At 39.2% G+C, this 12,554-nt stretch overlaps 1 protein-coding gene across 1 annotated transcript in view; it reads left to right on the forward strand.

The window, feature by feature from the left end:
• The window catches only part of radil (Ras association and DIL domains), an 88,781-nt gene that overhangs the window by 60,033 nt on the left and 16,194 nt on the right, over positions 1-12,554 (forward strand). The window contains exon 7 of the mRNA XM_072268694.1: positions 7,730-7,967. Coding sequence (XP_072124795.1) covers positions 7,730-7,967 — 238 coding nt within the window. The remainder of the gene's footprint in view (positions 1-7,729; positions 7,968-12,554) is intronic.

Below are 12,554 nucleotides of genomic sequence, written 5' to 3' on the forward strand. Positions count from 1 at the left end.
GAAATATTTAACTATGCCTCCTAAGCGTCTGATGTCATGTCTTGGGCCGTCAGCCGAGCGGCAGAGAACCGCTTTAACACCTGAAAAATAGTTGGAAATTATAAACAGCGCGGCATCAGCTGAAGGTAACACAGCCCTGCGACGCTACTGCCGGGAACAGAATCCAGCCTTTAAAGTTCTTTTGTTGCTTGACAATGCGCCAGCCCATCCTAACCATTTGGACAGCGTTCATCTGAACATAGCAGTGCGTTTCCTGCCGCCTAACACAACAGCGCTGATTCAACCACTCGACCGGTGTGATCCACATTCAAGGAGTACGTTTTTTTTACCGCAAACTATCTCTCAGATGCTGCAAGCAACAGATGATTTTGAAAAACCCGGGAGTTTACCGACGGTGAGGGAGTGGTGGAAGTCGCAACACTTGGCACAAATGGCGATGGGCATGGACCCAAGTTTAGAACGGAGTCAGCATTTCAGTCGTTCCCTGCCGTCAACCCTTCTTCCCAACAAGCAAATTTAAAACAAAATGCTGCCAAGCAAACAACCCTCATCATTTTATGCAAATCGGCAACACCTTCTGCCGGCAGTTCTAAGAGTTCTGTGAGTTTTCCTTCACCCCTTGCTGTGCTTGATATTATCCTGACGACCACAAACATCCACCTTATCCATGTAAAGCTGCCCGACACTACAACAACCACTCATCTCCTGGAGCGAACACACCTGCCACTGTTGGTGACTACTATACACCAGAGGATGTTAACTTTCTATGATTTATTACATTGAATATTACCTTAAATTGATTAAATATAATATAAATGTTGTCTTGTAGTACTGCTTTTGTGTTGTATTGGTATAAAAATGTAAATAAATTACAGATAAAACATATTTAGGAAGCCCTCTGGAATGCATCCCTGTTCTCTCCATTTAAATAATTATTCACATTATGCGTCAACTTCAAGGAACGTATCCCTCGCATATAACGAAGATAGGGTGTACATCGATATGTTGGGCCCAGGATAGATCTTCCTAGGAAGAGGAAATTGCTCACGCTCTCCACTTCTGATCCCTCTTTGAGGGCTGGTGTTTGTTCCCTCGTCTACCAATATTGAAGTCCACAATCAGTTCTTTGGTCTTAATTCAGCACGTATGCTCTCAAACTCTGATTAAGTAATCCATTTCTACATAAATTACAGAAAAGTTATATATTGATCAAACTAGCTACATCATTAATCTTTCCCAATAAACGGAATCTTGATTTGCTGTTCCTTTGTGCTTCCCTCTTTAACTTTTCCTCTTTTGCTGGTCCTACTATTCACTTGACCACAATTGCAGAGTGCAAACTTATACCAAGTCAGCATTCTAAAGCACTAAACCAAGACAAAAAACAATTGTTCACCCCTGTGTACCGTACTTCTGTAGTGATTTTCTTTAACAAGCCATTGCCTGCCCACATATCTTTGTGCCATCATAAACAATAATAATTGGATTGTATTACAGTAAAGGCACTGTTCGAATGGCAGTGGTATTATTGTGTTGTTAATATGAGCAAAGGCATTGGATTTGTGCTCTCCTAACCTACTTCCATGCCTTGGAGTACTGAGATGCCTTGGGACTTGAACTGAATGCTGAAAGGCTTCAGAGTCCTTTGAATTACAAAACAGAACTATGATGGCAACTTTCTAACTGGCATGCTGACATTCCGCGAGCAGTCTGAACATACATGGCAGACGTGAGCTTCAGCACAATGCTAGGTGACATTTGCTTGTGCTACAGTTGAAGCTGAGATGTTGTCTGATGGTTTGATCCCCATGTGTTAAATTGTTGCTGATCCCCAATTCAATGATGGAAAATTTGGACTCCAGGCTGCATCCAAAATTTTAACCAGCATTCGAGCTGGATTCCCCTATCTGTGGATGCTATCAGGTACGTCCGCCAATGCACCTGGTGCTTCTTTTGTTGGCTGACCTAATGTTGTCCTCTGCTGTGTTTGCATGCAAATTTATCCTCTGAGATGTCGACATCCAGGCTAACACTTGCCCCTGCCTTGGGTTATGCTGAATATTTTATCAAATGCAGATCCCACCTTTCACTTAACATCTTCAATAAGTAATTGGACAGTTGGCTCCAAGAGCCAGATCCTGTAACTGGTGGCTTCTCTTTTCCTGCATAGCTGCCACCACCTGGCCTGATGGATGCCATTATCTTACAATGAGAAAAGTATCAATTACAAAGTTATGGTGAAGGAGAGGGATCAATGAACAGGTGTTCATTTACATTATCTGTAGCTTGCAAATTAGAAGAGAATGGGGAATGAGAGTGTGGTAGAATGGGAGTTATGAATGTATTGAATTGTCTTCATACCACCACTGCCTGGAATCCTGGTGTTCACTATCCAGTGCTATCCAATGTAGTCCTTTCCACAGAGAAAATTAATAACAAAATAAATAGTCATACAGTGATCACAATAGAAGAGTTAGAGAATTGGAGTGAAGAATTGATCTGACAATCTCAATGTTTTGACTTATTTGCATTCACAAGAAGATACTTCAGCAACAAAATACAATACAGAATGGCAAATACCTTATTTCAGGGAGGTCGATTCACCATGGTTCTAAAATAGTGCAGCCTGTGTTAATATTTAGAGTTAATCTGCTCTCGGCTAGATTATTCTGCCTTTGGATGCTAATGGTTGGAACATTTCTACTGAGCTCAGTACGTAAGCTGGAAAAAAAATAGTTTTTCTGAATTACGGTGATAATTGTACCAATATACAATGCTAAATCATGACTAATAATTTTCTTTATGAACCTATTTAATATATATAGTAGCTGCTACTGAAATACATGGCAAATCATTCTGATAAATGTTGTCTGTAAAGTATCTATCTACTCTGAAATGTTCGTATTCCAATGTACAAAAATTTTACAATTGTGGCAGAAATAATATAGAGCCCATAATTTAGAAATTACTGTTGGCAATATCAGTGGACAAATGTTCATCACATTCCACTGATGTTTCTCTGCCAGTTACTCTAACACAGGCATCATCCTTTATTTTGTTTGGGCTGAGGGCCTTCACTAAGAGCTTACCTTTTAATATTGCCTGTAGAAACTTCTAACATATTTAATGGAGTTGTGATTTATGAGATTAAGGGGGCTATATTAATGACAGATTGGCAACAGGTTGCACTAATTAGACATGCCAGTTGAAAATGTCTTTATCTGGTTTAAATTGCTGATTACCATAATTTGAATTTCTGGGAGACATTAAAACACATAGCTGCAGGTCAGCAACCAAGCATCGATTGCACATAATTATCAACCAGCAGCTTACGTTGAGCACTCTGCACTCACTTCTATGGTGGTGCAGAATGTTCTGGATGATGATAGATTCAGAGACATCCAAAAAAAAAGTAAATGGGCTCATGAAATCTTGGACACAGCACTGAGGTCTGGCAGGTCTTGAGGAGAAGGTACATCTTGTAACTCCAGGCCAAGATTTGACTTCCTATTTTATCTCCCATATATATATATATATAAAACTATATAACAATTATAGCACGGAAACAGGCCATTTCAGCCCTTCTAGTCCATGCCAAATTCTTACTCTCACCTAGTCCCACCGACCTGCACTCAGCCCATAACCCTCCATTCCTTTCCTGTCCATATAGCTATCCAATTTAACTTTAAATGACAATATCGAACCTGTCCCAACCACTTCTGCTGAAAGCCCGTTCCACACAGCTGCCACTCTCTGAGTAAAGAAGTTCCCCCTCATGTTACCCCTAAACTTTTGCCCTTTAACTGTCAACTCATGTCCTCTTGTTTGAATCTCCCCCACTCTCAATGGTAAAAGCCTATCCACGTCAACTCTATCTATCCCCCTCATAATTTTAAATACCTCTATCAAGTCCCCCCTCAACTTTCTATGCTTTGAAGAATAAAGACCCAACTTGTTCAGCCTTTCTCTGTAACTTAGGAGATGAAACCCAGGTAACTTTCTAGTAAATCTTCTCTGTACTCTCTCAATTTTGTTGACATCTTTCCTATAATTCGGCGACCAGAACTGTACACAATACTCCAAATTTGGCCTTACCAATGCCCTGTACAATTTTAACATTACATCCCAACTCCTATACTCAATGCTCTGATTTATAAAGGCCAGCATGCCAAAAGCTTTCTTCACCACCCTATCCACATGAGATTCCACCTTCAGGGAACTATGCACCATTATTCCTAGATCCCTCTGTTCTACTGCATTCTTCAGTGCCCTACCATTTACCATGTACGTTTGTATGTCCTATTTTGATTAGTCCTACCAAAATGTAGCACCTCACATTTATCAGCATTAAACTCCATCTGCCATATTTCAGCCCACTCTTCTAACTGGCCTAAATCTCTCTGCAAGCTTTGAAAACCTACTTCATTATCCACAACTCCACTTCTCTTAGTATCATCTGCATACTTACTAATCCAATTTACCACCCCATCATCCAGATCATTAATATATATGACAATATATTGAATGGTAAAATTAGAAGTTGATGGTGGCACTGTTGCTGCTGTTTTTCTGCATTGACAGCAGATGGTATTTTGTCACCAGAGGTTGTGGATTTCCCACAACTGATATCTTGAAAAGCTCTCTATCACACTTAGATTGATAAGAAAAAAATCAAGTAGGTTTAATCCCTTGTATTGGTTTGCTAACTACCTGCTAATCTGGTGGTTATGTCTGAGGATTCGACAAGTAGTGGTACTGTGAAACCACTTTTGGTGGTAGACATTGTAGTCTCTAGAGAGTATTCTGCACCCTTGATACGTTGAGGTTTTCCATGTGTTGTTCAGCATGTTGGAATTCTGGTTTATCAACTGAATTTAACAGTAGTGGTTAACAAGAGGAGATATTTACCCACACTTCACCTGATGCATGAGACTTTAAGAGGTCTGGAATAGATGTTGAAAACCTCAATCTACCCCCTCCTATCTGTACCCTTTGGGGTGGCGAAAGGGAGTCTGTCCTGTCAGTGGATCAGGACATGTCCAGGAGCAGTGATAGAGGAGGCTGACATACTGTCTATAATACAAGACCATAAGGTATAGGAGCAGAATTAGGCCATTTGGCCCATCAAGTCTGCTCTGCCTTTTCATCATTGCCTCTACAATTTTCCTCTCTGCCTCAATATTGGAAGCAACAACATATCCCACAAAATAGCCCCTAGCACTATCTTACAAACATCACTTACAGGGGGAATAATCCATTGGTCATCACGAATTGAAGCTAAAAGCTTCAATCACAAGCTAAAAGCGAATCAGTGAAGGTGATGCTCATATAGATTCCTCCTACTCATAACACTTCTCCCTTTACTTACAATCTCTTCGACCTTACAACAGTCAAACAGTTCAAACCTCTCCCTTGACTATTTTTTCCCTTTTTCTTTCCAAAGATCCAAGAAACACCTCTCACATAAGCTCTGACAACTCTAGAATCAGAAGAAGAAGCCGCCATCACTTTGCAACATTTGACATTTGCTTCCATTGGCTGTTAATTTGACAATTCAGAGGCAGATGCAATTTAGACATAGCATCAGGACATAATAAGCCACTGGGAAGGGTGAGAGGAAAGCATTGATTGTATGCGGGTGTGCATCACTTTTGCTTTGGAGGACTTAATGAGGACGCAAGTGACAGGATGTAGTTTCTCCTTGTGATGGGACACAAGTCTGATGGAACCAGAAAGAACTTGGAAACTATAGAGAACCTATAAGACTAACATGCCTTGCACGTGAATGCACTTGTGGATTAAGGAGTTGTGACCATCAGCAGCATACACAATCTTTGACAGAATCCTGCAGCCACAGTAATTATATGCCTGGCCCTGAACATTTTGTATCCAGCAATGATTCCCAGGGTGTTGCTGGTGGAAGAATGCAAATAGTAACAATTCAATTCAATGTGAAGGAAAATGAGGGATCTTTCATTTATTGCAGATCTCATTGCTAGAAACTAATGTGGCAAGATTGTAACTTGCCACCAATCTATGCAAATCTAATTGGTGGTTCCATAGGTTTGAACATGTACCGCCTCATTGTGTGAGTACTGATATAGTGCTTAGGGTCTTCATTTGTATCTCAGAAAGATAGCACACACTTTGACATAATTATCAAAGAAGGCTCCCTTTGTTTCCCCCTACTATCTCCCTCTTTTTCTCATTTTCCTCCTCTTCCTGTTTGTTCCTTCTCTCACTGTTGAGCGGTAGCCAATGGTTATTTAATCATTAAAATAGTATCTTGCAGAAAAATGTTGTCATTCAAGTTATCTTCTACAGTTTGTTGGAGTACATAAAAATTAAGGGCCATTCAGAGCGTCAGGCAGTCAGGCATGGCCTGGTGCTAGCTCTGAGTTGTGGCTGCAACAGATGATAACAGTGATGGCTTCCCTTGTGAAGAAAAGCCACTCAGATCTCCCTCCCCAATGAAGTGGTTCTCTCTGAAGACCTGACATGTGTATGGTCTCTTTCACAGAGCTGCTCTCCTCTTGAATAATCTTGACCCAGTTTTTCCCATTCCTGTGTTCTCATTCATCAGTATGATACAAATACAGCCCTGCGAAATCTTGCACAGCATGCATTTGGTGTGTCTTCACGGGAGACAGAAGGAAGCAGCATCAGCCTGATAATCCCTGAAGTTAGAGTTAACATTTATGTCAGTTAATAAGCCAAAAAAAAAATGAGCTTTTTAAAATGACAAGTAGCAACAAATTTGCATAATCCCTTTAAATAGCTCCACTGAAGACACCTTCCGACTTAGAATTGAATTGAATTGAATGATTTTTATTGTCATTATACATAGGTACAATGAAACCCTGTTTGGCTTTCTCTCAGGCAATTAAATAAAGCGGTAGATAAAAACAAGACAGTAATAGAAAAACAGTATTAAATAGACAAGTAGCAGAAAATAAGTTGCAGCAGCACCAGAATATCACAGTAATGCACAAAGTGCCAGTAGTGCAGGTATTTGAGTCCCTGTGTGTGAATGTGTGTGCTCAGAGTTTCAGTCATTGTTCCGTGGGAGTGGTGTGATGGAGGCCACAGCCCTGGGATAGAAGCTGTTCCTCAGTCTATTTGTTCTGGCTTTTAGTGTCCTGAACCTTTTGCTGGACAGCTGTGGGTCAAACAGGGAGTGGCCGGGGTGTGTGGTGTCTCTGGTTATGCTGATTGCTTTCCTCCTGAGTCTGCTGGAATAGATGGTGTCCAGTCCCGGGAGCTCCATCCTGACATTTCGCTGGGTCGCCTTCACCACGCGATGCAGGTCTTGTCACTCAGCGACTGTGCAGCTGGCATACCATATTGTGGCACTGTTGGTCAGAATGGTTTCAATTGTGCTTCTGTCGAAGTTAAGCAACAGCTTTTGTGGGAGCTTGGCCTGTTACAGCTTTCTGAGGAAGAAGAGTCTTTGTTGTGCCTTATATAACACCATACAGCAAAGTACAGTACCTTGTAGCGATTCAGGCAGCAAGGCACTGGGTGTGTTACAGATAACATAGCAGTCTAATTTATTTTAGCCAACCTTTAATATGTTTATGTCAGGAAATTAAAGAAAAGCTATTATGATAGCATGGAACAGTACATGTTCACTGCTATCATGAATGCCAAGCGATATGGTGGGGCATTTTAAAATGTTTAATGTGGAGTACATAGGCATTAAACTGACACTGTTTTGTTTTCCTTGCAGTCGCTGTATGTTACACTTCCTATCTTCTTGGATTGCAATCCCTTTCAGACTGAGAGGGGACACTCCTGGACAAATTCTTCTCCCATCCCAGAACCAGTGCACGGCATCGTGCAGATATACAAGATGACACTAGACCTCCTCCATCAGTATGAGATTCACCCAGAAATTGCAACACAAATGTTTGCTTACCTTTTCTTTTTCTCCAATGCCTCTCTCTTCAACCTGCTGATGGATAGGGGTAAGTTGAACAAAGTTTAAGATACTTTTACAAAGAATTACATGGAATCTCACAGCAAAGAATCAGGCCTTTAACAAAATGCCTGTCTTGGTATTTATGCTTTTAGTAGTTTCCTGTTGTTTTACTTCCTCTCCACGTAGGAACATGTCCTTCTATTCCTTTCTCCCTCATAAACATACCTGGCTTCTCATTCACCTCAACTGTTCTATGTGATGACAAGCTTCACTTTCTCACCATTCTTTAAATAAAAATGTATTTCCTGAATTGGTTATTAAACTTATTAGTAGCTATCTGATATGAATACCTGATATACCTGATGTGTATAAGATGATGAGAGGCATTGATCGTGTGGATAGTCAGAGGCTTTTTCCCAGGGCTGAAATGGCTAACGTGAGAGGGCACAGTTTTAAGGTGCTTGGAAGCAAGTACAGAGGAGATGTCAGGGGTAAGTTTTTTTTATGCAGAGAGTGGTGAGTGCATGGACTGGGCTGCCAGCGACAATGCTGGAGGCGAATATGATAGGGTCTTTTAAGAGACTCCTGGATAGATACATGGAGCTTAGAAAAATAGAGGGCTGTGGGTAACCCTAGGTAATTTCTAAAGTAAGTACATGTTTGACACAGCATTGTGGGCCAAAGGGCCAGTATTGTGCTGTAGGTTTTCTATGTTCTATCTCCTGATTTTAATTGCTGCATAAGTGTAAATATCTCTGTATCTACCATTTTGAGCACTTTCATATTTTTTAAGACCTGTATCAGTCCTGCATTTCTAGAGAAAAGAACTCTCTTCTTCCTCTCGACATTTATGATGCTGGATTCTTTTTGATGGTCAGAACATTTTTTAAAATAAAAAGATAGGAAATGAATGTAGGGTTATTACAGAAAATAAGGAGGCTGTTTGAACTATCAAGTCTATTCTGGCTCTCAGGCAACTACCAATTAGTTCTATTCTCCACTCTATCCCTGTGGTCTTGCATAGACCTCCATATTTGGATCAAGGCCATAAGGTCATGGCAAAATCTGTACTAAGCAATATAGAGCCGGTCATTGGTGAGTACGTACATTTGATCACACTGCTGATGAAGCTTTCCATCACCTTGCTAATGATTAAGAATAGACTGATTAAACAGTAATTACCTGAATCACCTTCATCCCTTTTATGCAGTGCAACTGGGATGTTGTCTGCTCCCATAGCTTTTGCTGTATCCAGTGCAGGCAATTGTTTCTTGGTATTGTGTGGAATTAATTGAACTGGTTGAAGACTGCTTTTACTGATGGAGGAAATCTGAGGAGAATAGCAAGTTAGTTCATCTACTCAGGATCTCTGGTTGAACGTGGCTGGGAATACCCCCAACCTCACCTTTACTACTTGCATGTTGGGACAGTGGGGGGTGCTCTATCTGTTACATACTGCTTTACTTTTTAGCAAGTATTTCATCTCATGTTGCTACTTCACAAGTTTGACAACTTATTTTTTATTAATTGTTTTGTCCTCACCATTTTAAGACAGATTTCCAATATTCATTATCCCCTGACAAAATAATTATGGATAAATAAGTCAATACCATTTGATAATATAATGCTGACTTACATGTTTGTGACCCAAGCTTGCCCTCAATATGTTGAAGGGCAAGGATAAGAATTACTTTAAGACTCAAGTTGATGCAAGTTGGTATGTTTTATATTAACATAAAGTCATGTTTTCTCTATGGATCAGTAATGAAACATGCCAATTTGCCAGGGTAGGGAAATATTTTTAAATTATTTCCAATCGTTTCATTCTTTTGCCAGCAATGTTACTATGATAAACCCTGTTGCATGGAATGGTACAGTAGTAATTAGACTCATTAATGGAGAGATTTTATTGTAACTTTAGCCCGTGGCCTTTTACTAAATGCTATTCTGATGGAAAATTTAATGCATAGCTCTTTTCCATCATTTGCTTTCTGTAATAGTTCTTAAAAACAAAAATGAGCTGATTTTGATAGGCCCCAATCATATCCTAATATTCCTCTTTTTCCTTTGGTATGTTCTTATGGCTGAGATATTTATCTCATGTCAGTTAAATACGCATTTTTCATATCACTGTAACATGATATGTTCAGAAAAAAGAATTAAAGTTAAGTTTGGAAGCAATAGTGTAACTGAAGTGTATGCTTTTCAGGTAAATCTTTTATCAGCTGTATAATTTATGCACCTGGTGACTCCTTCATGAAGCCTAGAACCACAGGTTTCACAGAATTTTTTTAGTTTTGTGGAAGCTATTATGATTAAAACACAAGAGTCAACGTGCTGGGAAGACTTTAATAATGCAGATGTTGTATGCTTATTATCGAGAGACCTTGCTTGTTGAAATTAAACCATTGTAAATCTACCTGTAGTATCTGAGTGCAGAATAGGCAGCAGCATATCACATGGTTCTAGAATCAAACTGTACATTGCAGTTTTTGTGCTGCTAAGCAGTCACGGATACATTGAAAAGTATAAATTTTAACACTGCACAGAGAATGAAGGGAAATGACGCAGCATTTATAAAAGTCGTGAAAGGATACACATGAGAAAATATATTTGCACTATCTAGGTGCCAATAATAAAGTATTCCCTCTAGTGGCTAACAAAAATCTGTATAAATGCAAATTCTGTTCTTTAGGGTTGCTGTTCACCTCTATGCAAGAGTGAGCCATTTAAACCTACTCTCCCATCACCTACCTGTAGCCCTGCGAATTCCTCTTATCAGCATCTTTTTGATTGCTACATTTAATTTTGCCTTCCTTATTACCCCAGCAGTGCTTTCCAGACCCTAACCCATCACTGCATTTACAACAAAATTCCTCATGTTGTGTTCGATTCTTTTCCCCATCACATTCATTCTATGTCCTCTACTTCTTGATCCTCCACCAACAAGAACAGTTTTTTCTCAGTCTATTGCCATGATTTTATATGCCTCTGTCAGATTTCTCACAATCTCTGTTCCTAGGAGTTAAATCTAGCTGATTCAGTCTATCTTTAACCCTGGAATGAAGATCTCCAAAGTTTAGCATTTTTTCATAATCTTTGTCATCCAATTGTTAACACAAAATATTTGTTTTATAAACATCTATCATGGCTGCTTTGCTCATGTACTTTATGCTTCTATTTTAAAGACCAGGATCTCAAATAATTTTATCCTTCCAGTGAACTGTTCGTATAAAACCTTAGAAGCCTCTGTTCTTCTCTTACTTTTAGAAGTGTGCTTACTAATTTACATCGTTTCTTCTCAATGTTCCTATCAAATATAGTAGTTCACATTTCTTGGCATTAAATTTCGTCTGCCACCTATCTGCCTATTCCAATATCCCTGAAGTTTGTGACATTCTCCTCACAGTCCATTTTGTCTCTAAATGTCTTGTCATCTGCAGATCTGAAAAATATTCTCAGTGATTCAGTTCACACATGGTAGTGTATTTTAACTGTGCCACAGAAGATTAAAATGTTGCTCTTGTCTTTCTTCAATCTATTCACCAAGCAGTGTGTCAGGAAGTATTTCTGGATTACCAAAATCCTGCCTGTAAACTTCGGCAGTCTTGGCCTTGGCTAATAAATTTGTTGAGAGCTGTGTTGGAGAATGTTCTAGAAACAATAATTAGAGACAGAATTAACATTAACATGGACATTTATAGATCAATTAAAGAAAGCCAGCAAGGAATTATTAAAAGAAAATAAAAATAATTTTATAAATCTGGAAGCATTCAGCAGGTCAGGCAGCATCTGTTAAAGGAGAAATGGAGATATTGTTTGAGGTCAAAGTAGTCCATGTTACAGATTTCCAGAGGCTGCAATCATTTGATTTTTCAGTTGCTAAAGGCAAGTTATACCTAACTAATTTATAGTAATAGCAACAGTGAGAATTACTAAGAAAATGTGATTGCTGTGGCATTTTTTTTTACCTGAAAACTATGAACTATATGATTTAGCACAATATAGATTTCCTCTGGGAGTTCCAGTTTTCTTCCACCTCTAAAATTATGTTGTTAGGTTAATTGGCTGCTGTACATCACCCCTAGTGTAAATGGTGCAAGGAGAATTGGGTGGGTTAATGTACATGTGGGGGGAAATAGGTTGCAGGAAAATGCCAGGGAATAGGATATAAAAGCCAACACAGACTTGATGGGCTGAATGACCCCCTATAACATAAGGGATTATGATGATCTCAGAACTGAAAAGATGAATAAAATATTTAGTTTTTAATTTGCATGATTTTCTCATTTGATAATTGGACTGCGTAATATAGATCAAGCTACACTAACTAAGGAAGTCCCAGATTTGATATCTACTGTGCATTGGTTCAGTATTTCTTAATTAATCATACTGATCATTCTTTTGACTATTAGCTTTAGCATTTCCTGAGTAGGAGGATAGATCTAGGAAAGCAAAAAATATTGGCAGATGTTGTGGTCTTTGTAAAGACCCTGTGACTCTTGCTGGGAAATAATGCATGGCTATTGTTGAAGACAGAATCAGAATCAATTATGATAGTTTATATAATCCGAATCCCTTCCTGATATGCTCTGCATACTTTCTTTAATAAATAGCGAGGTGTTCCTTGCAC

The sequence above is a fragment of the Mobula birostris genome, chromosome 9 (genome assembly GCF_030028105.1).
Source record: "Mobula birostris isolate sMobBir1 chromosome 9, sMobBir1.hap1, whole genome shotgun sequence".
Classification (NCBI taxonomy): domain Eukaryota; kingdom Metazoa; phylum Chordata; class Chondrichthyes; order Myliobatiformes; family Myliobatidae; genus Mobula; species Mobula birostris.